Source organism: Marmota flaviventris, chromosome 10 (genome assembly GCF_047511675.1).
Source record: "Marmota flaviventris isolate mMarFla1 chromosome 10, mMarFla1.hap1, whole genome shotgun sequence".
In the NCBI taxonomy this organism is placed as follows: Eukaryota; Metazoa; Chordata; class Mammalia; order Rodentia; family Sciuridae; genus Marmota; species Marmota flaviventris.
Window position 1 is genome coordinate 72915256 of NC_092507.1, and position 26619 is coordinate 72941874.

At 36.3% G+C, this 26619-nt stretch overlaps 2 protein-coding genes across 2 annotated transcripts in view; both read left to right on the forward strand.

Annotated features, from left to right (window-relative positions):
• The window catches only part of LOC114082669 (calcium-activated chloride channel regulator 4-like), a 29554-nt gene extending 19121 nt beyond the window's left edge, over window positions 1-10433 (forward strand). Inside the window, exons 9-14 of the mRNA XM_071618007.1 lie at window positions 355-461; window positions 3872-4087; window positions 4603-4870; window positions 6611-6781; window positions 9435-9677; window positions 10039-10433. Coding sequence (XP_071474108.1) covers window positions 355-461; window positions 3872-4087; window positions 4603-4870; window positions 6611-6781; window positions 9435-9677; window positions 10039-10433 — 1400 coding nt within the window. The remainder of the gene's footprint in view (window positions 1-354; window positions 462-3871; window positions 4088-4602; window positions 4871-6610; window positions 6782-9434; window positions 9678-10038) is intronic.
• Window positions 10434-22376: 11943 nt separating this feature from the next.
• The window catches only part of LOC114082670 (calcium-activated chloride channel regulator 4-like), a 32424-nt gene continuing 28181 nt past the window's right edge, over window positions 22377-26619 (forward strand). The window contains exons 1-2 of the mRNA XM_071618610.1: window positions 22377-22535; window positions 26352-26492. Of these exons, the coding sequence (XP_071474711.1) occupies window positions 22377-22535; window positions 26352-26492 (300 nt within the window). The remainder of the gene's footprint in view (window positions 22536-26351; window positions 26493-26619) is intronic.

Here is a 26619-nt window from a genome sequence, read left to right on the forward strand (position 1 = left end):
GTAAAATCTAAAAACCGCTTTTTTTTAGAATTATATCCTATATAAAAGTGAATAATTCCCCAAAAGCCTGTGTAAAGACTGCAAGCTTAGCCACATGGAATTGTCACATCTTCTTTCATAGTCCATAATTATTTGATGTATTTCGGGTAGCTGAGATTTTGATGTTGAGATATTAAAATAGCTTCTGATACCATTTTTAAATTGGCATTTCAGAGTTAAAACCTACAGCTATCTGACATTGGTCTATTTTACTAATATATTCTGAAACTGATTTTATTTAAACTGTTACCTTATTAACCACTAATATGTACTTATTTTCTAGAAAGTAAACTGATTAATGCATTTATATTTTAGGAGGAAAGCATGTTTTTGCTTCAGATGAAGCCGTGAACAATGGCCTCATTGATGCTTTTGGTGCCCTTACATCAAAAAATGCTGATCCCACCCAGAAGTCACTTCAGGTCAGAGTTGCCACTCTTGGGGTTTTTGTGTTTGCATTTACCATAACTGAGCAGAAGAATTTGGTAGTCTTAAGTTTTGAGTTCTATATTTATCTCAAAGTAAACTTTTAATTAAAATCAAAACTTCTGCCAGAAATAGAAATTATTCTTTAGCTATAACCAAATTAAGTGCTAAAATGAGAGTAAAATAAATGGTGAGATAGCTAAGATTGTTTTTCATATTCCCATAGAATTTGATTAAGGGATAATGTTAAAATCAAATTACATCCATTTTCTTTTTTTTATTTGTATTTTTTGTATTTTATTTATTTTTTTATTGGTTGTTCAAAACATTACATAGCTCTTGACATATCATATTTCATACTTTAGATTCAAGTGGGTTATGAACTCCCATTTTTACCCCAAATACAGATTGCAGAATCACATTGGTTACACATCCACATTTTTACATAATGCCATATTAGTGACTGTTGTATTCTGCTACCTTTCCCATCCTCTACTATCCCCCCTCTCCTCCCCTCCCATCTTCTCTCTCTACCCCATCTGCTATAATTTAATTCTCTCCCTTGTTTTTTTTTCCCCTTTCCCCTCACAACCTCTTATATGTAATTTTGTATAACAATGAGGGTCTCCTTCCATTTCCGTGCAATTTCCCTTTCCTCTCCCTTTCCCTTCCACCTCATGTCTCTGTTCAATGTTAATCTTTTCCTCCTGCTCTTCCTCCCTGCTCTGTTCCTAGTTGCTCTCATTATATCAAAGAAGACATTTGGCATTTGTTCTTTAGGGATTGGCTAGCTTCACTTAGCATAATCTGCTCTACTGCCATCCATTTCCCTGCAAATTCTATGATTTTGTCATTTTTTAGTGCTGCGTAATACTCCATTGTGTATAAATGCCACATTTTTTAATCCATTCATCTATTGAAGGGCATCTGGGTTGGTTCCACAGTCTAGCTATTGTGAATTGTGCTGCTATGAACATCGATGTGGCAGTATCCCTGTAGTACGCTCTTTTAAGGTCTTCAGGGAATAGTCCGAGAAGGGCAATAGCTGGGTCAAATGGTGGTTCCATTCCCAGCTTTCCCAGGAATCTCCATACTGCTTTCCAAATTGGCCGCACCAATTTGCAGTCCCACCAGCAATGTACAAGAGTACCCCTTTCCCCACATCCTCGCCAGCACTTGTTGTTGTTTGACTTCATAATGGCTGCCAATCTTACTGGAGTGAGATGGTATCTTAGGGTGGTTTTGATTTGCATTTCTCTGACTGCTAGAGATGGTGAGCATTTTTTCATGTACTTGTTGATTGATTGTATGTCCTCCTCTGAGAAGTGTCTGTTCAGGTCCTTGGCCCATTTGTTGATTGGGTTATTTGTTATCTTATTGTTTAATTTTTTGAGTTCTTTGTATACTCTGGATATTAGGGCTCTATCTGAAGTGTGAGGGGTAAAAATTTGTTCCCAGGATGTAGGCTCTTCTACATCCATTTTCTTCATCTAAATTAAAGCAACCATTTTGAATGAAAAACAACAAAAAAACCTCACCATATTTCCAAGCTTTCTTTACACTTCATTGTTACAAAATAAATTTAGACAAATGAACTCAACTGCCTAATTTGGAAATGGAAGAAATGTATCTTGGAAATAAATACGAGAAAGAAGGGTGAATGATTATTGTATCTACAAGGCTAGGGCTTCTCCCATATTTTCAACCACACTTTTCACTGGCATTTTATTTTACTCACCTCTCCTCTGAACTCAACTCTTTTTCTCATCTATATCACAATGACAGGATCATTTTCTGCAACTTAAATTCAAGAACTTTGATTAAGCTCTGGTTCTTCAATTCAGATCCCATGTACAATGTCAACAAAGCCTGTTTCCATCAAAATATATTTTTTAAAAAATCTGTTTATCTTCTTCCCAAAAGTCTATGTCATGCATCCTTATGTCAAGACTCCTGTGTTCAGTTTTTCTATTCATCAAATCACTATATACATTAAAACTTAGCATGATCACCTGGACAGACCTATTTTCCAACAATAAAGAGAGCATAGAAGGAGAGCCTGTGGCTTAGAATATGTACATATTGGTTTGGAGATTTAACTCAATAATAATAAACTAAAGATATATTTACTTAACAGGAGATGGAGATTTTTATAACAATGATTTTCAAAGTAGCAATCTGCTCACTTTTATTAGCATGAAGGTATTTTGGGTTATGGAGTAAGTGGAAATATAAATGAGATTTCTTATTCTACAGAGAATGCTTCACCTAGGAAGCATGTAGTGAGTGAATTAAGTTGGATATTCTGTGACATTATGTTACCTGAAATAAGCCAGGCCCAGAAAGACAAAAGTGCATGATTTTACACAGTTGAACTCAGAGAAACAAAGAGTATAATGATGATTACAAGCGGCTGGTAGGATGTTGGGCTTGGAGAGATATTAGACAAGGATACAACATTTCTGTTAGATGGGAGAAATGAGATCAAGATATCTATCATACAAACATGGTGTTGATAGTTAATAACATGCATTATTTCCTTGAAAATTGTTCAGCATGAAATTAAGTCCTTTCACCATAAAAAAATGACAAGGATGTGAGGTAATACTCATATAAATTAACTTGATTTAGCCCATCTATAACATGTATACTTTTCAAAACACCATGTTGTATATGATAAATTTATACCATTTTTGTCACTTTAAAAAATAATAATAAAGCAAAAGAGTTGAATCTCCTAGACTAAGTGCTATCCACAGAGATTTTAATAATTTCTTTAAAGTTTCTCTCTGAGAAGATCCTATCTTTTATTGGTCTTTTCTCAGAATTCCATCCTGTACACATTAGTTTCCTCTTTTGTATTTACTGTCCAGAGCTTCACTCTCTATCCTGTGAAAAACTATTTCAAGATTCCAAATCAGGGAAATGTATCCATGAGAGCTTTTCCCCAGTTATATGGTCCTTATTTATAAAGCTCTAATGACACATAAACATTATACTTTGGATCATCATGAAGAGGGGGAAACTGAGGATAACCACACACATACACAAAAACACAAACACATACACACCCCCAATAGTCCATCTCTGTCCATAGCACCTGTTAATACTAAAGACTGGCATGGGTGTTTATCCAAAAAACTGAAAAAAAAAATAATAATGAGTTCATGCCCCCCAACAGTACATGGCTCTTTTATATGCTGTTCTTCCCTCAGACCCTCTTATTTCCACATTTTCTAGCTGACAACTGCTACATACCAATGAGCTTTCAGAAAGAGTCCAAGTATAAGGTGGCATGCCATATAAAACATCGTATTCATATGAGAAATTGAGATTGATCTTTAAAAGAAAAAAAATAAAATTATTCTATTCTACAGTCATTGATTTTTAAAATGTATCTAAACAGCTCGAAAGTAAGGGATTGACCCTGAACAATGATACCTGGATGAATGACACTGTAATAATTGATAGCACTGTGGGAAAGGACACATTCTTTCTCATCACGTGGGAAAAACAGCCTCCCAGTATTTCACTCTGGAATCCCAATGGGACACTGACAGAAGCTTTCACACAGGACACTCTTTCCAAAATGGCTTATCTCCGCATTCCAGGAACTGCACAGGTAAGTGATCAGCTTTAAGACATTCTCTGAATTTAAAAGCTGAAAATTCATTGTTTAATGTCATAAATGTGAGTATTGATGATTATATCATCTACAAAATTATTTTATCATACACTCTCTTAGACTTTGTGATCCTAAAGACTGTGGTGGATAGCTGGAAAAAGAAATAAAGAACTCTTGTATCAGGAGAAAATCTAACAAGAACCCTCACGAAAAACTATGGGAAGACTCTGTAGTTAGTGTGAAGATTGCTGTTGAGGTCAATGAATAAGACCAAAAGCAGACTGTCCAGTAATTACTTTTTCCAGATGAGATGTCACAAAATACAGACACCATACATGACAATAATGACAGTACCTGCCTGAACCTTAACTCACACCATTTTAAAACCTCAAAACCATCAAAAACCTGTGGATCATACTTCACACTTCTAAGATTTATTGTAGATTTGCATGGTGGGAACCAGGATATCATTTAACTCTGGAAACTTACTATCTTTCCACTGGAAATTTTAGGTGGGCACGTGGACTTACAGTCTTCAGGCCAAAGCAAACACAGAAATACTAACCATGACAGTAACCTCTCAGGCAGCAAATTCTTCTGTGCCTCCAATCACAGTGAATGCTAAAATGAACAAAGACACAAACAGCTTCCCCAGCCCAATGATCGTCTATGCACAAGTTCTCCAAGGGTATCTTCCCATTCTTGGAGCCAGTGTGACTGCAATCATTGAATCAAACAGTGGAAAAACACAAGTTTTGGAACTTTTGGACAATGGTGCAGGTAATTCACTGGTTTTATGAATAAGCCTATATTTTCAAAACTCAGGATATGGTAAGGGTCCTGTGTCAAAATGGGGCAGTAAGATAGATACCCAAGGGATGGGGAAATAGCAGGATCAGTAGGGAATTCTACCAGATAAAACCTACAATCAATGATGTTGACAATAAACGTTATTTGTTGTCATTATTATTGTTTGTCATTGGTCAGCCAATGATTGTCACCATTTAAGTAGATCTCATTCAGGCAGTTGAGGATAGCATCAGCAATGCTGGGCCAGTGTTTCATAGGGGAACATCACCAAGAAAGTCTGCTCAGAGACAGTTAAGCACAAGCAGCCAGATGAGATCTAGTGGTACTACCTGGGCCCCTGGTAGGAAAAGGGAAAGAAACAAGAGAACTCCCAACAACTGAAAAAATGACATGAGAGCTAAGACCCAGGGGCAGCAGGAGCTACTTGAAAAAAGGAGGGCTCCTCGCTGGGGCATCAGATACCAGTTGTTACAAATAGGAAAAAAGGAACTGTGCTGGCTTCTGGGTAAGAGGTCAGTAAGCAAGGAAATAAACAATTTGATTCACATCTTAATTGTTACAAATTTGAATCAGTACCTTCCACAATGTAATTTATTCACTCTTTTGATAACACTGTCTTCAACTAGAGTTGGCTAATTATCCTTACATGCAACTCAATTCCTTCTTTAGGCATAATGATATTTACACAACTGTCCTTTGCCTTTTCTTTCCCTTTCCATAAACCCATCTGCACTATATTAAACTTACCTGCATCTTGTTTGATTTCTTTGCATTTTACCAGATGAATATTTAGCTAATTGGAAAGTAACTAGTTTGAAATGTCTTCAACTAAAAAGGCATTGGTGATTAAGAATGGCTCAATGAAGGCATTCTCAAACTTTAGTGTACAAGGGAATCATCTAGAGAGTTTGGTAAAATATTGAATGCTGAGGCCCTTCCAAAGTAGTATGAGAAATTTACATGTCTAAAAATCTCTAGATTTTTAGAGATACAGATATTGGTGGTTCAAGGACTTCACTGTAATACACTGTTTTAGAATTTTAAACTATGGGAAATTGTTTGGCAATTGAACAGGTAATGCCAATGCTTATCAAGAAGTATACATATGATATAATATCCCACAAATCCTCCAATTTTTTTTCTAATAGCAGATGAGATTTTCCTCTGTCAGACCAGAAAGTTAATGGATCAGAAGAATAAAGGCTGGAGAAACGAAAAAGAAAGAGTTGTTGAAGATAAAGCAAAACAAGTAATGTAGTCAACTAGAGTGAGAAATAGATTCTATACAAAGTCACTATTTTTTCCTAGTGGGGACCTTTTTTGATTTAAACACAGGGATGACATAATATGACTAGATAAATTAAGGTAAAATTGAAGCAATTGGCAGAGAAATGGTAAAAGCACTATAAAATATATGTAAATAGATTAAGGACAGGAATATGAGGTATTTGTTTACATATACAAATATAAATGTGTTGTATATGTGCTATATGGATATAAAGATATCAAAACAACTCTAGTATCAATTCAACCCTAGTATCAATATATTGAGCTGACAGAGCATAATAGAACTAGTCTCCAGAAGGTCAAACCCTAAATATGAAGCTTGGTCTAGGGGGCATGTTATAGAGGCCAAAGCTTGTTGTATTAGAAAATGCATGAATTTATCTTTGTATTTACAATAATTTATTTCTTCATTTCTATGATAAGGTGCTGATTCTTTCAAAGATGACGGGGTCTACTCCAGGTATTTTACATCTTATTCAGAAAATGGCAGATATAACTTAAAAGTGCGGGCTCACGGAGGAACAGACTCTGCCAGGCGAAGCTTGCAGTACCCACTGAATAGAGCTGCCTATATACCAGGCTGGGTGGTAGATGGTGAGTAGCTCATGGCATCTGAATTCATGTATAGATTGAATAATATTTGGGATTTGGTATAATTGAGGCTTCAAACATCTTACAACTCAAAATATAGCTTTTCCCACTTCTGGAATGAAGTTCTTGGCTAATTGCCTTCAAATTGATCTAAGCTTTAGAATAATGCCTAGCACCTAGTAAACATTTAAAAACTGTTAGCTAGTATTAGATCAGTTTGAGAAAACTTCATGATATCAACAAAAATATGCCGAATTTTCAGCTCAGGACATAAAAACAAATCAATATGTTATGAGCCTAAGTATAAGCAGAATTTATCCTTCAGATTACATGTGCTATTAAAAATAAACATTTATTTGTAATGTTGTTTTCTGTTTGTTTGCCTTTAAAGTATCTTTTATATTTTAAAAGTTAATATGCACATTAGAGGAAACAGAAAAACACAAGGAAAGAACAAAGTCATGGAGTCACAAGTAGCTTAGCTGGACATGTCCTTTCAGAACCTGCATGTCCATATATAACATCTCATTTTGTGTGGTTGAAATCATAGTGTGAATTGGGTTTTTCTTTGCATCATAAATATTCACCAGTTCAAAATGCCAAAGCTACATGAGCATTTTTGATAATCAAGAATACTATACTACAGCAATACCTTCTGTTAGAAAAAAAATCGTAATCCTGCCTTTCCTGCGACAAAATTTTCACTCAAGGCAGAAATGGCAACAGGTCTCTAGATAGATATATTAGCAAAGTTTCAACTACAATAATGTATTCCTTTAATTCTCAATTAAAATGAGACTTAAAGCAACACAATACACCAAGCATAATGTTTCTCAGAAGGTTCTCTATCAGATTTCTACTACTAAAATACTAGCAAGAGAACATGTCCCCAGTGAATTTAATTATTCCTACAGTACAGCCAGAAGATGCACACACATCAGTAGCTCACATCAAAATGTAAATCTTTCAGTGTTTGCTCCCATGTTTACTTATGTGCTTCCTTCTGCCCCTCTGCTGCTAGCCTAAGGAATAAGTCCTGAAAAACATTGCTCAGAGATAAAAATAATTTCATGTCCAAGATGCATCTTTCCTATCAATTGTACCAAAAAGATATTTACAAGTTGGCTAATTCACTAGGTTTAATTTTTATGATATACTATCACCTTGGGCATCTAGAAAATTTAGATGTTATGAAATTTATGAAATAAAGTATGAACTTTGTACACAATAAGCACAAGTACATTACAAAAAAAAATGCACATATAGATTTATGATTATGATCTAAAACAGACTTCCAGATATGGAGATGCTAGCAAATAGTCATTCCCCTTACCCTTCCTCCTATCCCTTTTCAGTGACTAAGTACAGGACTACCACTAGGTTTAAGAGGTAAGCAAACAAAGGTCACTCCCAGAAGATAGTTCTTCCTTAAAGAATAATAATAATAATAACAAAAGGATAATCACATAGAGATTATTTTGCTACTTCTAATATAATTTTTGGTATTAGGACTTATCCTTTAATACCCGGAAATATTAACTAAATTATACATTTAACAGTAGCTAGAGAATCTGAACTAATATAAGGGGAACAGAAGAATTCTTGCTCCATACTTTCTTCTCTCTCCACCCCGCACCCAGTGAACAGTCAACACACTCTCCAAAACATCAAGTTTAATAACTCCATTCCCCTAAATTCCAACCATTCCTATACAGTAACAAAAAATATATAAAGGGCATTATTTCAGCCCTCTACTTTTGCCATAGGTTTTGTACTTTTAAACATCCAGAAAGACTAGATGTTTCCAATAAAGTACTTAAGTTTCCCACGAAACATACACTAGCACTGAATCAACCACACACACTTATTTAACACAGGCTAGACTTTAAAGCAAAGGAACAGAAATGAGAAAAAAAAGACCTTTTTTTTTTTTAAAGGTTAGAATGTGAAAGTGACTTCCAAACAGGAACATTATGGCCTGGAACCTCTCTCCTCATCTCTTATCAAGGCAGGGGTCAGATATATGCATCTGTAATGCTTAAAGAGAACTCTAATGATTTCAATTCCTAAGGGGTTTTAAGAACAATCCTTCCTATGAATTTTAACACAAAGTGTACTCAGGATGTTAGTTAACTAACCATACTTTTGTCATATACTGGAATGCTTTTTTTAAGTCAAAAGAAGAAATGTGTAGAGCAAGGTGATGATAAGCATGAAGAATGCATTCTTTGCTAACTTTCCCTTGCATAGTCACTTCTCTTGTGACTTTCAGGGGCTTTTTCTTAGCAATTAGAGTACAATAAGTATTATTCCATAGCACTTGCAGCATGGAGTGGTTGGGAGGAAACTGGTTTTTCCCAAGGTATATTCCAGCCTGAAGATAATTTGAAATGTAAAGCAAACTTTTTTGAAGGTATATATTGAATTTGTAGATAACATTATTCTCATGTGACAGTCTTTACTCCAAAGCAATTTATTATCCAGTTTTATCCTAAAGGAAACTAAAAGATGAATTATCCCACCAATTGGCACTTATGATTGTGTCACAGGCCTTACTAAAAATTTGACTATACACATGAAGAAAAAAAGGGAAAGACTAGTGGGATGAAGAAGGTGATTTATTTGCTCACTTTAAACTAGAAAATTTTTAATGCAGGCAAAATTGAACAGAATACAACAAGACCTGAAACTACTGAGGATACTCAGACAATATTGGAGAATTTCAGCCGAACAGCATCTGGAGGTGCATTTGTGGTATCACAAGTTCCAGACACTACAAATGTTCCCTTGCCTGACCTGTTCCCTCCAAGTCAAATCACAGACCTTGATGCCACATCTGAGGGGGATCAGATCAATCTAACATGGACTGCGCCAGGAGATAATTTTGATGTCGGAACAGGTAAGCATAAAGTATCATGTGGTTTCAACTTAAGTTAAAGGTGCTCATTGCAAAAGCAAGGGTGTATGGGCAGGTTAGGAAAGAACAGTTTTTGACTGACAGCTCACTGAACTTTTAATTTTATAATCTGATATTTTTTAATCAATCAAACGAGATATTTTAACATGGTTTTACTTCTCATGCAAAGATAGTAACATTTGGCAGAGCTTAAAAGTCAGAATTCAGGTTTATTTAAAAAGCAGTAACTTTTTTTGTGAGTATATACCATGCATAAGTAAACAACATTTTTGAGAGTAAATGGAAAGAAATTTGTATGGTATCTATGCTACAGTTATTAAACTGCCTGTAATTCTTTTCTTAGTTCGACAGTATATCATAAGAATAAGTGGAAGTATCATTGATCTAAGAGACAATTTTGATGATGCACTTCAAGTGAACACTACCGACCTATCACCAAAAGAGGCGAACTCCAAGGAAACCTTTGCATTTAAACCAGGAAACATCTCAGAAGAAAACATAACCCACATATTCATTGCCATTCAAAGTGTAGACAAAAGCAATTTGACATCAAAAGTATCCAATATTGGACAAGTGGCTTTGTTTATCCCTCAAGCAGATCCTGGTCCTGATGAAAGCCAACCAAATCCTAATCCTGGTGAAAGTCATCCTAATCATGATTCTGGAGTTAATATTTCTACTGTGGTCTGTCAGTGGTGGGGTCTATTGTGCTTGTTGTGGTTGTTAGTATTATTTTAAGTACCACTATTTGTATCTTAAAGAAGAGAAACTCTTCAAGAAGACCTAGAACAGAGTTTTAAAAACAAAAGCAATATAAGTAAAGGATACTTCTGAATTTTTAAATCCATCCTGTGTGATTATAAACTTATAAAAGATATTTAAGAGGTCTAGAAAGGATATTGTGATCAAATATAAACATGCATGAGTTTGTGAAAAACTACCAATACTAAAGTTCAATAGTTTTATTTACTCATTTAATTTATCATAAGTAGTGATAAATAAAGACTTTTTTCATGTTGTCGCCCCAGTTGTGTATTATTTTTCTAATTCAAAACTTTCAGAAATATTTTCAAATTTTATGAAGAAGTTAAAATTATCAATTTAAGTATTTAAAGTACAAAAAGTAAATAAATGATAATTGTGAAAATTGGTTGGTTTGGTGCCATTGGTATAAATTGATGGCATCATACTCACCTAAAAGCTCTACTATAGCACTGAAATTTCTACAATCATGTTTGTTGCAATTTATGAAATATGGAAGGTACTGGTAATAAAAAAAAAATCAGATACCACCTATCTAACCATAGTTTTTCCTAATTTAGTTCGATTTAAAAATATACCTCTTTGGGACTGGGGCTCAGTAGTAGCGCACTTGTTGGCATGTGTGAGGCACTGGCTTCAATTCTCAGCACCACATATAAATAAATGAAATAAAAGTCTATCAACAACTAGAAAAAATTAATATATATTTTTTTTTTAATTAACTACCACTATTTGTATCATATATATATATATATATATATATATATATATATATATATATATATATTTTTTTTTTTTTTCCTTAAAAAGCCATGCCTACCCATGTACTATTTCTTTTTTCATAGGAATTATTGAAGCTACTGTATATTGACTTTGTTTTCAGAAAAAGAAAATAAAATACATTAAAAACATTTTCATTCATCACTCAGAGTCACAGCCTAGGAGTTGAAAACATATTGATGAATAAAACCAATGAAAGTGACAATGTAGGCTGAGAAGGGCAGGTTCCACATATTCAGAAGCCTATCATGAGTCCACATTTACAAGAATAGTTTCCTTATCGCCCAACTGATGTTTTTCTCACATTGCACATTGAGTTTTACTGCCATAATTCGGCAACCAGAGGAACTTGAGAGAAACTAAGGTCATATCCATTCATTTACATCCTTATCTCACATAGCTTTGGCAAGAATTATTTGCTGATGTGGAAGCTAACTAAAATGAAAGTCATATAAGCTGAATCCAGGAGTCACTCCTAACAATCTTTGAACATCAACTAGACTTTCTGACCTGGCATAATTTATTTGGTCTGATTAACAAGGATGACAAAAGAAGGGCCTTTGATTTAAATTGGGTACAAAAGATCAAGGGAGGATAAAATAGGCAGAAGTCTCCTGATTACTGAAAAGGTTTGATTTACTCTAATGGCATTAAGAGGAAAATGAGTTGTGCAGCAGGGCACATGGGAACTGTTTTAGTCAGCTTTTTTGCCCATGTGATGCAAGGACCCAACCAGAACAACTGTAGCTGAGGAAAAGTTTATTTAGGGCATCACAGTTTCAGATGTCTCAGTCCCTGGGCAGCAGGCTCCATTCTTCAGGGCTCAAGGTGAGGCTGAACATTGAGGCTGAGTGTGTGGCAGAGGGAATCAAAGAGCAGTCTCCAGTTGCCAGATACAAATATATACCCAAAGCCACACCCCCAATTCCTACCTCCCCCACCCACACCCTATCACTTCAGTTACCACTCAGTTAATCCCTATCAGGAGATTAATTCACTGATTGGGTTATGATTCTCAAAAGCCAACCATTTCTCCTCTGAACCTTCTTGCATGTCTTGTCTCACATGTAAGCTTTTGGGGATCACCTCACATCCAAACCATAACAGGAGCTATGCCGTTGAGAAAGAACAGCTATTGCACTGGGAATTCTTCTGGAAGGTTAGCATCTATTCAACCAGTTCTAATGACTAGGGAGATACAGGTCAATGTGGAGAAAATGTAGGAAAGGAGTGTTGGACCCCTGGACTTTTAGAAAGAGAGGAATGAAGGTCTGATATTCTGTGTTAGAAATTGTGATATTATGTAATAATCAGACTTTTCCCATTTTCCTTCCTACCCAGCCACCTGATAGCTCTGAAGGCAAAGTCTATCAACATGGTTATTTCCCTCTCTAATATGACAGTACAATTACTAGGCTCAGGTGGGTCCTGTCCTGGGCTATTCCCTCCAAGATCAGGCTCTGATTTAGTTCTATTATCAGATCTGCTTAAGTAATGGGTTGTTAATTAGCAAGAATAAGAAAACAGAATGATTGTTGTTATTATTATAGTCAGGCCAGGAAAATAACTTATGTTTCCCAGTACAAAATAAAAACAAGAGGCCTCTGCTTAAAAATTATTGAGAATTTCAAGACAACAGCAAAATTTCAAGTAATGACAAAAACAGTGAAACCAAGTTCAGAGCCTTCTAAGCACAAAGCTCTAAACAACTGCATGGACCCCATACCCACAAAGCCAGCCCTACCTATGCTGCAGGAAAAACTAGCAATAGCACCAGTTGTGTAAGGTCTCTATATGATCCATTAAAACTATAAAGCACCCTTCATGATCTCATGGTTGGTCTCCATAATCAAGAAAAAGATTCAGATTTGGGTAGGGATCCATAGGCCCATCATCTCTGATTAGGAATCTAGAAAGAAAGTAAATCTAAGTTTCCCAGTAACGAAGACAGTCACCCCTATGTGAGAAGGAGCAGCTTCTGTACCAACCTCAGAGAATCAGCTATCTGAAGGGTTCCTGAATAGAAAAAACCTGTAGCAGTAGCCATCCAAGCGGATGATGCCCTGAAGCTGGCCAGTCACAGTGTTACAATATAAATACCTGCCCTCAGAGGACTGCACAAGCCTCTAGATGTTTTTCCATTTGTAGTCATTAAACTTCAAGAATAACCAGCAAATGAACCTCCCATTTATTTTTTATTTATATATGACAGCAGAATGCATTACAATTCTTATTACACATATAGAGCATAATTTTTCATATCTCTGGTTGTATGCATAGTACATTCACACCAATTCATGTCTTTGGAAAATAATGCCCATCACATTCCACCAAAATTTATAACCCTATGCCCCCACCCTTCCCCTACAAGCCCTCTGCCCTATCTAGAGTTTGTCTATTCCTCCCATGCTCATGCTCCCTATCCCACTATGAATCAGCCTCATTATATCAAAGAAAACATTTCGGCATTTGTTATTTTGGGATTGGCTAACTTCGCTTAGCATTATCTTCTCCAACTCTATCCATTTACCTGCAAATGTGATGATTTTATTCTCTTTTATTGCTGAGTAATATTCCATTGTGTATATATGCCACATTTTTTTAATCCATTCACCTATTGAAGGGCATCTAGGTTGGTTCCACAGTTTAGCTATTGTGAATTGTGCTGCTATAAACATTGATGTGGCTGTGTCCCTGTAGTGTGTTGTTTTTAAGTCCTTTGGGTATAGACTGAGGAGAGGGCTAGTTGGATCAAATGGTGGCTCCATTCCAAATTTTCCAAGAAATCTCCATACTGCTTTCCATATTGGCTGCACCAATTTGCATTCCCGCCAGCAGTGTATGAGTGTACCTTTTCCCCCACATCCTCGCCAACATTTATTGTTATTTGTATACATAATAGCTGCCATTCTTACTGGAGTGAGATGAAACCTTAGAGTGGTTTTGATTTCCATTTCTCTAATTGCTAGTGATGATGAACATTTTCTCATATATTTGTTGATTGATTGTATATCATCTTCTGAGAAGTGTGTGTTCAGGTCCTTGGCCCATTTATTAATTGGGCTATTTGGGTTTTTATGTTTGTTTGTATTTTGTTTTGGTGCTTAGCTTTTTGAGTTATTTATATATCCTAGGATTAGTGCTCTATCTGATGTGTGAGGACTAAAGATTTGCTCCTAAGATGTAGGCTCTCTATTCACCTCAAAGATTGTTTCTTTTGTTGAGAAGAAACTTTTTAGTTTGAGTCCATCCCATTTATTGATTCTTGGTTTTAATTCTTGCACAATAGGAGTCTTATTAAGGAAGTTGGGGCCTAATCCCATATGACGGAGATTAGGGGCTACTTTTTCTTCTATTAGATGCAGGGTCTCTGGTTGTATTCCTAAGTCCTTGGTCCATTTTGAGTTGAGTTTGTCTATTATGAGAGATAGTGATTTAATTTCATTTTGTTGCATATGGATTTCCAGTTTTCTCCGCACCATTTGTTGAAGAGGCTATCTTTTCTTCAGTGCTTGTTTTTGGCACCTTTGTCTAATATAAGATAATTGTAATTTTGTGAGTTAGTCTCTGTGTCCTCTATTCTGTACCATTGGTCTACCAGTCTAATTTGGTGCCAATAACATGCTGTTTCTGTTATTATTGCTCTGTAGTATAGTTTAAGATCTGGTATAGTGATGCCACCTGCTTCACTCTTGCTGCTAGGAATTGCTTTATCTATTCTGGGTCTCTTATTTTTCCAGATGAATTTCATGATTGCTTTTTCTATTTCTATGAGGAATGCCACTGGGATTTTGATCAGAATTGCATTAAATCTCCATAGTGCTTTTGGTAGTATGATTGTTTTGATAATATTAATTCTGCCTATCCAAGAGCAAGGTAGATCTTTCCATCTTCTAAGGTCTTCTTTGATTTCTCTTTTTAGGGTTCTGTAATTTTCATTATATAGATCTTTCACCTCTTTCATTAAGGTGATTCCCAAGTTTTTTTTTTTTTTTTTGAGGCTATTGTAAATGGGATAGTTTTCCTCATTTCCCTATCTGAGGATTTGTCACTGATATACAGAAATGCCTTTGATTTATGGGTGTTGATTTTATATCCTACTACTTTGCTGAATTCAGTTACTAGTTCCTGAAGTTTTCTGGTAGAACTTTTAGGGTCTTCTAGGTATAGAATCATATCATCAGCAAATAGTGCCAATTTGAGTTCTTTATCTATGTGTATCCCATTAATTTCTTTTGTCGGTCTAATTGCTCTGGCTACTGTTTCAATAACTATGTTAAATAGAAGTGGTGAAAGAGGGCATTCCTGGCTTGTTCCAGGTTTTAGAGGGAATGCCTTCAATTTTTCTTCATTTAGAATGATGTTGGCCTGGGGCTTAGCATAGATAGCCTTTATTATGTTGAGATATGTTCCTGTTATCCTTAGTTTTTCTAGTGTTTTGAACATAAAGGGGTGCTGTATTTTGTTAAATGCTTTTTCTGCATCTATTGACATGATCATATGATTCTTATCTTTAAGTCTATTGGTATGATGATTTACATTTATTGATTTCCATTTGTTGAACCAACCTTGCATTCCTGGGATGAATCCCACTTGATGGTGGTGCACAGTCTTTTATATGTCTTTGTATTTGATTTGCCAGAATTTTATTGAGAATTTTTTGCATCTATGTTCATTTGAAGTTTTCTTTTTTTGATGTGTCTTTGCCTGGTTTTGGAATCAGAGTGATATTGGCCTCATAGGATGAGTTTGGAAGTGCTGCCTCTTTTTCTATTTCCTGAAATAAATTGAAGAGTGTTGGTATTAGTTCTTCTTTAAAGGTCTTGTAGTACTCAGCTGTGTATCTGTCTCGTCCTGGGCTTTTCTTGGTTGGTAGACTTTTGATGGTGTCTTCTATTTCATCACTTGAAATTGATTTGTTTAAATTGTGTATATCACCCTGATTCAATTTGGGCAAATCATATGACTCTAGAAATTTTTCAATGCCTTTGATATTTTCTATTTTATTAGAGTACAAGTTTTCAAAATAATTTCTAATTATTGTCTATATTTCTGTAGTGTCTGTTGTGATATTTCCTTTTTAATCATGTATGTTAGTGATTTGAGTTTTCTCTCACCTTCTCTTCCTTAGCATGACTAAGGGTCTGTCAATTTTATTCTGTCAATTTTTTCATTGTTTCTTTTGTTTCTATTTCATTGATTTCAGCTCTGATTTTAATTATTTCCTGTCTTCTGCTGCTTTTGGTGTTGATTTGTTCTTCTTTTTCTATGGCTTTGAAATGTAATGTTAAGTCATTTATTTGTTGACTTTTTCTTCTTTTAAGGAATGAACTCCATACAATGAACTTTCCTCTTAGAACTGCTTTTATAATGTCCCAGAGATTTCAATATATTGTATCTGTGTTCTCATTCACATCTAAAAATTTTTTAATCTCCTCCCTGATATCTTCTGTAACCCATTGTTCATTCCAGTAGCATATTATTTAGTCTCCAGGTGTTGGAGTGGATTTTATTTCTTATTTACCATTGATTTTTAATTTAATTCCATTATGATCTGATAGAATGAAGGGTAGTATATTTACTTTTTTATATTTGCTAAGAGTTGCTTTGTGGCATAGTATATGGTCTATTTTAGAGAAGGATCCATGTGATGCTGAGAAAAAAAGTGTATTCATTCATTAAAGGATGAAATATTCTGTACATGTCAGTTAAGTCTATGTTATTGATTGTATTATTGAGTTCTATAGTTTCTTTGTTCAGTTTTTGTTTGGAAGATCTAGTCAGTGGTGAAAGAGGTGTGTTAAATTTCCCCAAAATTATTGTGTTGTGTGTGGTCTATTTGACTCTTGAACTTGAGAAGAGTTTGTTTGATGAACAAAGCTGCTCCATTGTTTGAGGCATATACGTTTATAACTATTAAGTCTTGTTGGTGTATGGTTCACTTGAGCAGTATGTAGTGTCCTTCTTTATCCTTTTTGATTGACTTTATTTGAAGTCTACTTTATTTGATATGAGAAAAATCCTTGCTTGCTTCCACAGTCCATGTGAGTTGTATGATTTTTCCCAACCCTTCACCTTCAGTCAATGGATGTCTCTTTCTATGAGATGAGTCTCTGGTAGGCAGCATATCAGTGGGTCTTTTTTTTTTTTTAATCCAATATGCTAGTCTATGTCTTTTGATTGCTGAGTGTAGGTCATTAACATTCAGGGTTATTATTGAGACATGATTTGTATTCCCGGCCATTTTTGCTTATCTTGGTACTTAACGGAACTTGGTTTCTCCTCTAATTAGATTTTCCTTTAGTGTAATCCCTCCCTCTGCTGATTTTCATCATTGTTTTTCATTTTCTCTTCTTGGAATATTTTGCTGAGGATGTTCTGTAGTACAGGCTTTTGGAGTGGGTGGATCTGTGCTGCTGGGCTTGACCTCCCTCTTTAGTCTGTTGGTTGGAAGGGGCAGTCCTGTACCAGAGGCTATGCTCTGGTGGGTGTCTGCCCCACCCAGGGGTGTACCGGGCCTACTGTGCACCTGAGATGGACACAGGCTGGTGTGGGTGGATCCGGGCCACCAGGCTTGACCTCCCCAGTAGTCTGCTGGCTGGAAGGAGTGATCCTCCACCAGAGGCTAGGGTCTGGCGGGTGACTGCCCTACTCGGGGAGGGATGAACCGGGCTTCCTGTGAGCCTGGGTCCTACGCAGGCTGGTGTGGATGGTTCTGGGCCACCAGGCTTGACCTCCCTGTGGTAGTCTACTGGTCAAAAGGGGCGGTCCTGCACCAGAGGCTAGGCTCTGGTGGGTGTCTGCCCCGCATGCTGTGCGCCTGGGACCTGCACAGGCTGGTGTGAGTGGATCTGATGAACCTCCCATTTAAACCCAGTCAATAACCAGAATCATGAAGAAAATACAATTATTGTTTTAAGCTACTAAATTTTGGCATAATTTAGTCCACAGCACCAGATTAGCATAATAGCCAATTCCTTTTATTAGTCCAGATTCCATGGGGAAAACAGAACCACTATGAATACTACAGAGCATAGAACTTCTCACCAGTTCTACCCCAGAATCACAGTTTCTGCCAGATGCAGTTTCGATACATCCCAGTTGCCTGAGCTAAGCCTGTACAATCACAGAAATATGCAATTATGCCACATGGTGGAATCACAAGGAATTTCCTCATGTGGTAGTGAGTGGTCCTTGTCCACAACCTAGTAATTTTAATAGGCAGAAAGCTGGAAGCTATGAGCTCTTGTGACATGGTGACACTCATTCCACACTGGTGGCACTGATTACAGATTTCTGGCCCAATCCCCTATTGTACTGCAGAGTCATGTGTCATTGTCTATGTATTCATTTTAATCTCAATCTTGTAAATCTTCTATAATGCTTGTTTGTTGGTTCAGTAAGGAGCCTAAGGAAAAACAATTTCAGATGAATTGAAGTTGCCATTTTCATACACTAATAGATATATTTTGAGATTGAATAGGGAGGAAGAGCTGTCCCTTGACTTATCCCCACACCCAACAAAAACAACAAATGGCTAGAAAGGACTTCTGAAGACAACTGCGATTTTTCAAGAGTGTGGGGTCATAGGCAGAACAGGAAGCAAGCACAAAAGAGCAAGTGACTGTTGCGATTAATGCTGAGAAATGGACAGTGAATTTAGCAACACAAAGTGATCAGTGAACTTAATAAATGCAATTCTCACAAAGAAATAATAAAGAGAGTAAACAAAGATTCTTTCAGAATCTTGACTGTGAAGTACAGTATAAAGAAGTGGAAATTAGAAGAATTAGTATGTTTGAAGCTAAGAGAGGCTTTATTTGTAGAGTAATTGTTAAATTCTATTATAAGTATTATAGAACTATTTTATATTTTAAACCTTGTACATATGACACTAAAAATGTTTTTAAAAATTTAAAAGAACACTTTGGATTCAGACTTACAGTATTGTAATCTGCAAACTGGGACAATTGTGCCAACCTCCAAGTATTTTGTGGATTCCATTAAATAATGGCAGAGTTTAGGCCCTGTTCCTATATGTACCTAGTGCTGAATTCATGGCAGCTCTCATGTTTAGAACGTTTGTCTTACTAACTCTGAAGTTCAGGGAACTTAGCACTGAGGACTATCTGCCCATCAGTGAACTGACATATTGAATCCTGCTATTTTACCAGACTAAGTGCTATGGTAGAGAGGTAAATTAAAATAGAGCTTCAGATGGAAGAAAAAAATTAAAAGCCACATGGAAGAAATGGAAAGAAAGACTGTTGACAGTTGGGTACAGACGGGGAACATATATTCTCATTGACTTTTTTGTCCGCTGCAATGTAAACAGTCCCTTAATTTTGAATCATTTCTTTTTTGTTGTTGTTGTATTTTGGAATTTTTTTCTTAGCATGCTGAATAATTCATGGATATTTATACATATACATATTTGTTTCTGTTTTTTCATTTCTTGCATTTGAAGTTAGTCATTTTTCCTTGCTCTGCCGAGGGTTAGGGTATTTGATTAGTGTATTTTGATTTTGTGTTGTATTGTCTTTTTCAAAATTCTGTTCCTCTTGTCTCTCTTTCTCCCTCTTCTCTTGCTAACAGTCAAGTTCTATTGTTCTTTTCTTATTCTTCTTTTAATTTTTTACTTTTATTTCTCCCTCATCCCTCCACCTAATTTTCATGTTCTACATCACTTTTGCACTTTCCACATTCGCCTATTGAAATTTCGAACTTTTTTCTGCCCTCCCATGCCTTCATCATTCCTCTTAATTAACTCTATTCTTAACATCTTAGTGCTAATTGGTGTATATGATGCCAGACCACACCAGTAAGGCTGTAGTTCTAAGTAATACTACAGAAGCCAGAGATAACACCTATGGTGTGCTTTTATGCCAGATATATAATACATGATCACTTACTGATGGAAATCAATGATCCTACCATTTCTGTTTATTGTGAAAATTAACATTATAGATGTCATAATAGGAACAAAGCACTTAGTTTATTGCTATGTATTGTTTACATAGGTTGCTGTATTACTTGGCTCCCCCTAAACTGTGAGGTACTAGAAACCAAAAGGGACACTATAAGTTTATAGTGTAGAAACTCTGCTGCTTCAGATACATTCAGATAGAGGGTAGACAGACAAACAATATTAAAAAGCAAGGGAACAAACCATTTCAAACAACCCAAAATACTCCTACATTATGGAGACAGAGGGCTTGTAGCTAGACCAGCCACTCGGGAATATGTGAAAAGTGGACTAGTCATGAGCAGGGATGCCTCTGAGGGCACTGGAGCAGCTCCCCACATCCCTCTCTACCAGGGAGATGGATGGAGCATAGGTGAAGTCCAATTCCAAGTTTCCTGTGATATGAGGAATCAGTAGAAGGGGCCTATTATAAGTATTCACCAGGCTTCATATGCTCAGGGCCGGTGCTCGGAGGGAGATTTCTCCATCAACTTTGGCAAAGAGGAAGTCTCTCCCTTCCAAACATATTACAAAGACTTTCTCACATTTATTGAGAAGGAAATAGTACCTCCTCAAATAAATTAATCCACTAAACATTGGAGAGAATTCAAGTCCTCCAGGTGTCTCCAGTGTTTTAAAGACCTTGGATAAGCTTCTGTTGAGGCATTGTGATGTGTTGTTATTTTGGGCTTATATGATAAGTCATTTAGTAATTCAGTCAATCCACTGGTGGAAACAATTTCCTAAGCACCAACTCCTGAGGCTCAGAATGAACCTGGTTTGCTTGAAGTAAGTTGAGAGAGATTTGTGGAATAATTGGAAGGCAGCTCAGGAAAGGACCAGGGAAAGAATGCATAAGATGTATTTGTTAATACCCCATCCTCTACCTACTTCAAAGTTTCCCTGGAGTTGCCACTGCAACAGCTCTGACCAGAATCTTCTACAACACAGTAATTCTATGAATGTAAAATTATCCTGCCAGATTCCCAAGGGGATGGAAGGAGGGCACAGGAGCCACCTGAGAAGTAAAAGTCTGGGCATACATGACAAAGCCTCTATCTTGGGAATGTGACCAACAATCCAACATAGTATCCTGTATCTGAACTATTGAAGGTAGTCTATTTCAGTCTTTTTGCGGGTTCTGATATATTCTAGCTCCTTCTACTTTAGGACAAGACTTCTGGATTTATCATCATAACTCCTAACCTGACCTCTTTTCTCCTATTTAAAAAAAAAATTACTGTATTATTTGCCTCATAAAACTACATTGCCTCATTATGGAGTGATTAATGGTATAAGAATGCCAGGTTTAGATCCTGCTTCTGAAATTCACTGGCTGTGTGATCTTAACAAGTTTTAAACTCTATACGCCTCAGATTCTCCATACATAAGATAGTGTATATATTTACTTTAGAGAATTGTCATGAGGATGAAGAGAATGAATCTGCACCTTTGGTAAAGAATAAATAAATATTTATAATTAATATTATTTTCCCTGTAATTAAGTAATCAGCAAAGTACCAGGTCTTTTTTGTATGCTTGGATCAAAACAAATTCTTTTCATTCTTTACTGGACAGGATTTTTAAATTTCATGCTAATAACTTGACTTTATCAAATCTTTAATTATAAAAGTCTTTATAATTAAAATTTAAGTTCTTTAATTTGGATTTCAAATGTATTTTACTAATTTGTGGTTATTTATATTTAGTGATCTTATATTTTCTTCCATTATTTACACTATTATTCCTTGATGATAAATAACCTAAATAATTCAGTTGCTCTGTAATACTGAAGAGCAGCATTAGTATTTCAGTGTCTGCTCCTTTTACTGAAAATTTTTATGAATTTTCACACTCCACTCCACATAAAATATAGTCTATGTCTATATTTAAGAAATTAACCAAAATTAGGGAGAATAAAAATATATCTTAAAGGAAAATTGGCAGTGCACTTTATAGAAAGATCTGATTTCTATTATGATTCTTGATCACTTTTACAGTAACATACAATAAAACTGTTGCGTAAACTGATGTCAAATATTTTCCCATATATGTAATATTGACCTTTAAACAGTCAACATCCCACAGTAAGTCAACACTGATAATTTTTAGAGGTATATATAGATGGAGAGACACAAGATGAAAGAAACCTTTTGAAGAACCAGGGAGGAACAATGGGGTTATTCAGAGGTTTGGTCTCCCTCTTAGTCCTATTCCTGCTGCAGAGGTCAAACACTTCCCTTGTGAGGCTGAATGACAATGGTTATGAAGACCTGGTCATTGCTATAGATCCTGGTGTGCCAGAAGATGGAAAACTAATTGAACAACTAAAGGTAAGATAGATGGAATTTCTTCTGTTTGAATTATGGAAAAGAAAAAATGTTAATGGTGAATAATTGTTACAGAAACTCTGAATGCTCCATGAAGGTCAAAAGCAGTATGGTGCAGTGGGGAATGTTGGGATGTGCAGAGAAAGGTGGAGGTTCTAGATGGGGTTCTTCCCAATCTTACCACAACACCTACAATAAGGCACAGGGCCTCCCTGATCCTCAGTGTCCTCCTCTGTAAATCAGTAGTTGTACTTATCTCTTTTTAAATAAGTGTTTAACTCATGGTATGCTAGAGGAAAGAGCAGTGAATGAAAGGAAAAGGCCCCTGGTCTCATGGAGTGTGTATTCTTTTCTGAGATCTAATTAATAAAAATGAGTAAATCAGCAGGTCAGATGTTAGCAGGTTGCTGTGGAATACACCAAATCAGAAGAGGGAGTACAGAGTGTGGATGGGACTAGAATCAGGGGAGCATGTTAGTTTCATGTATGATCATCATAGAAGACTTCAGCGATGAGGTGGCATCTCAGCAGAGATGGAGGTGAGTGAGGGAAGAGCCCACTGACAACCTGTGGATTGGGCACAGCATGGAGGTGACAGTATGCTTGCTGTGACCAAGGAAAAGATGTGGATGAACAGGAGGAAGGGTGTAGCTAGCTGAAACTGGAGATGAAACAGAGCCCAGACCACTGGAAAGACTCTGGTAACTACTCTGAGATGTGAATCAACAGGAAAGTTTGAGCAGAGGAGTTGGCATTCTCCTAAATGTTCTAAGATAGCTCTGACTGTAGGGTGATGGAAATGGTGGAGGATTGGCACTTGTCACTCATCCTGTGTAAATTCTGATATATCACAGAGGTATAGAAGGACCCAAGTAGGAAGCTGTGGCAGGTGATCAGTGATGGTGACAAGGAAAGAGATATTGTGATAGAGATAGTTAATGTGTGTGATTCTGAACATAGTCTGAGTGTAAAATGTACAATATTTCCTGATGGTTTAGATGAGTGTGGGATAGGGGAATTTAGGAAGGAAAGTAATACTCAAGAAAGGTTCTAGACTTTCGTCTAAACACTAGGAAGGATGAACTATCATCAATTAGGAAGGAACAACTGTTAGTGGAGAATGGTCAGCAATGGGGAGATCTGGAGTTAGTTTAGGGCATTGTGAAATTAAGATGCTTATCAGACATCCAAGTGGAGAAGGCAGGAAACTGAATTTATGGTTAAAATTTGTGTGCAGCTAAAAATTTGAGAGTCCTCAATGTGTAAAGGATATGAATCCACTAGCTGAGTGCAAACAGAAGAGACAGATCCTAATCTTAAATGAAGAATAGCAATTTTCTAAACTTTCTATCAACCATAAAATACCACATAATATAGAGATTGGGCTTACAGGTGATGTGAGTTGTTTCTCTCTTTCTCTGACTTCTACATGTACTCATTCCTTGTATTCATTTCCAGGACTGTGTCCTCATTTTCATCTTTAAAAGTCTTCTTTGGTGATTCCGTGGCTACTATTTATTGTTCATTCCCTATAAATTTTGTTGCAGCATACAGGTGTTTGTTTATTGGTACCTGGTGAATTCCAGAAAAGATAAAAATTCCTTTTAGTTGAAAATATGGGTTGGAAGAGCAGATAGCACAAGTAAACCTTAATTGTAAGGTCTTAGTGTACAGAGCTAAACTGTACATTCAATTTTAAACATTTCTGAACTAAGAAATCAGTATTTGATAGAATGCTTTGATGAGTTTAAAAAGTTTCTTAACATGGTCCTCTTTTGAAAACTAAATGGTAAATTAAAGTCCTTGCAGACATGCCTAGATTTCACAATGGTTCTTGCCTTTTCTTAGCTTTCTACAAAGTTCTTATTTTTATATCATCCAGTAACTGAGTGAAATACTATCATCCACATTACACAGAAAAGAAATCTGGTGTTCAGAAAAGATAGAAAATTTTTCCCAGGTCACACTAAATATAATCTGAACTGAGATCCTGCTCATGAGCTTTGAAGACTGATAGACCTGTTTTTGAGTTCTGGCTTGAATAGGATGGCAAAAACTCAAACCAACATGTTCTTTCCTAAAATCTTATAAACCAATGTGGTCTTAAACCCATTATTATGGATATTTGAGATGTTCAATTTTCAAGTTTCCTTTTTCTGTGTTTTAATATTTATTCTTGGTATGAGAGTAATTACTTCTGCAAACACGAGATTATTGTAGGAACTCTGAGAAAGAATTTAGAAGGAATATTATGGGGCTCCTGCTTCCAAATCTTAGGGAACAATTACGAGCTAGTTCAGGATACCCCAAGGGGTGGCAAGTGTTCCCCTCCATAACCTCAGAGTCCACCACTATTCAAAACAGCCCACTTGGGCCATTGAAACTCCAAAGTAAACACAATCCCTTAGAGCTATGTAATTCCTGACTCACACAATCATACACAGCAATGCTGTTCAATCCATAACTCAATTTGAACCAACAAATATACTTTCTTCCCATATGAAAAGAGAACCATCATTTGAACAGAATGTGACAACCTGCTGAGACCTAAATATCACACCACCCACTAAAAAAGCGGGGTGGGGGTGGGGCAACAAATGCAGAGAAGCATCCTTAGGAAACACAGACAATTCTTTCATCTGAATTAGGTCAGCACCTACTCTTCAGCTCTCCAAAGCCTGTTTTCCTAATTCTCAGCCAGTCCACTGGGCCTTCAGTTCTCTGAACTCTGGCCTTCTGACTGATCCTATGGTTCTGAAACAATCAGGTTGCTGACTTCTTACAGTACATGTGAATCAACACATTGGACTCTCTTACATAAGAAAGCCAGGAAGGAGCCCTTGAATTCCTGAACAACAGTTCTTTTGTAGGCTTATGGTAAAGGAGGATGAATCACAGAGGAACCTGTCCTGAAAAAAATGACAGTGAGAATGGGGGTCCTTAGAGCTGATAAAGAAGTTGCCATTACCATTCATTACTCAGGATTTTACAATTATTCAGGGGCTTGGTCATGTCGAATTAATCACCATAAATGCGTTTTACCCATTGATTTCCCCTCTGTGGAGAGGCAATTTGTCTTATTAAGCATTGTAAATTTGGGATCATGTTACTAAATATTAGGTGATATTATTTTCAGGTTGGTGGAAGAACCATAGTTCCACAATCAAAAATTTACCACTACTATGGGTTTCTCTGTAACCCCATCCATTGACACCCAACCATGTTGCTTCCCCATGGATACGGTAGGGAAGGAAACCTGCCCCATACCAATTCCTACAGACTGTCCTCCTCAGCTTCATCCGTTAAAGATGTTCTTGTCTCGGATTTTTAGTAATGATATCAAACAGTTTAAGACTGCTTATGGGCAGAATATTTTCTAATTCATCCCATCTTTATGACAACCATCAAGATAGGTGTGTAGCAAAGGTTCGTTAAAGAGATGAGGTAATTAAACTTCAGAGTATTACATAAATCAACCCAAACCTGTGAACCAGAAAGTACTAACAACAGTACTGAGACAAAGAAAATTACTCTAAAGTCCAGGTGCATATTCAAATTAATCATTTCCTCTAAATACCAAGCATAAGCAATTGTCTTTTGGGGTAAGAGAATAGAAGACTGAGAACACTTTCAATGTATAGGACAAAGCATTAGTCTGAGTTTGACAGGTTGCAGAAATGGGACAGTGGTTAGAGACAATGTTCATCGGACAAGTGCTTTTGTGTTGAAAGGTACAAGAGAGGGATGTCAAAGATAAGTCCTGCTCTGTCAGTCCATTCTTGCTCAGCAATACTCACATATTGTTTTTCTTTGAAATAGGACATGGTCACTACAGCATCTACCTATTTATTTGAAGCCACACAGAAAAGACTTTTTTTCAAAAATGTTTCTATATTAATTCCTAAGAATTGGGAAGGAAGTCCTGAATACAAGAGGCCAAAACATGAGAGCTATGAACAAGTAAGTGTCAAAATCTTCTCTAACAAAAACAAAGTATATTTTCAGATGCTTCCCAATTTTACCACAAATTGATTGTTCCAGAGTCTTTCTAACTAAATATTGTCATTTGTGTTCTTCATGTTTTAAT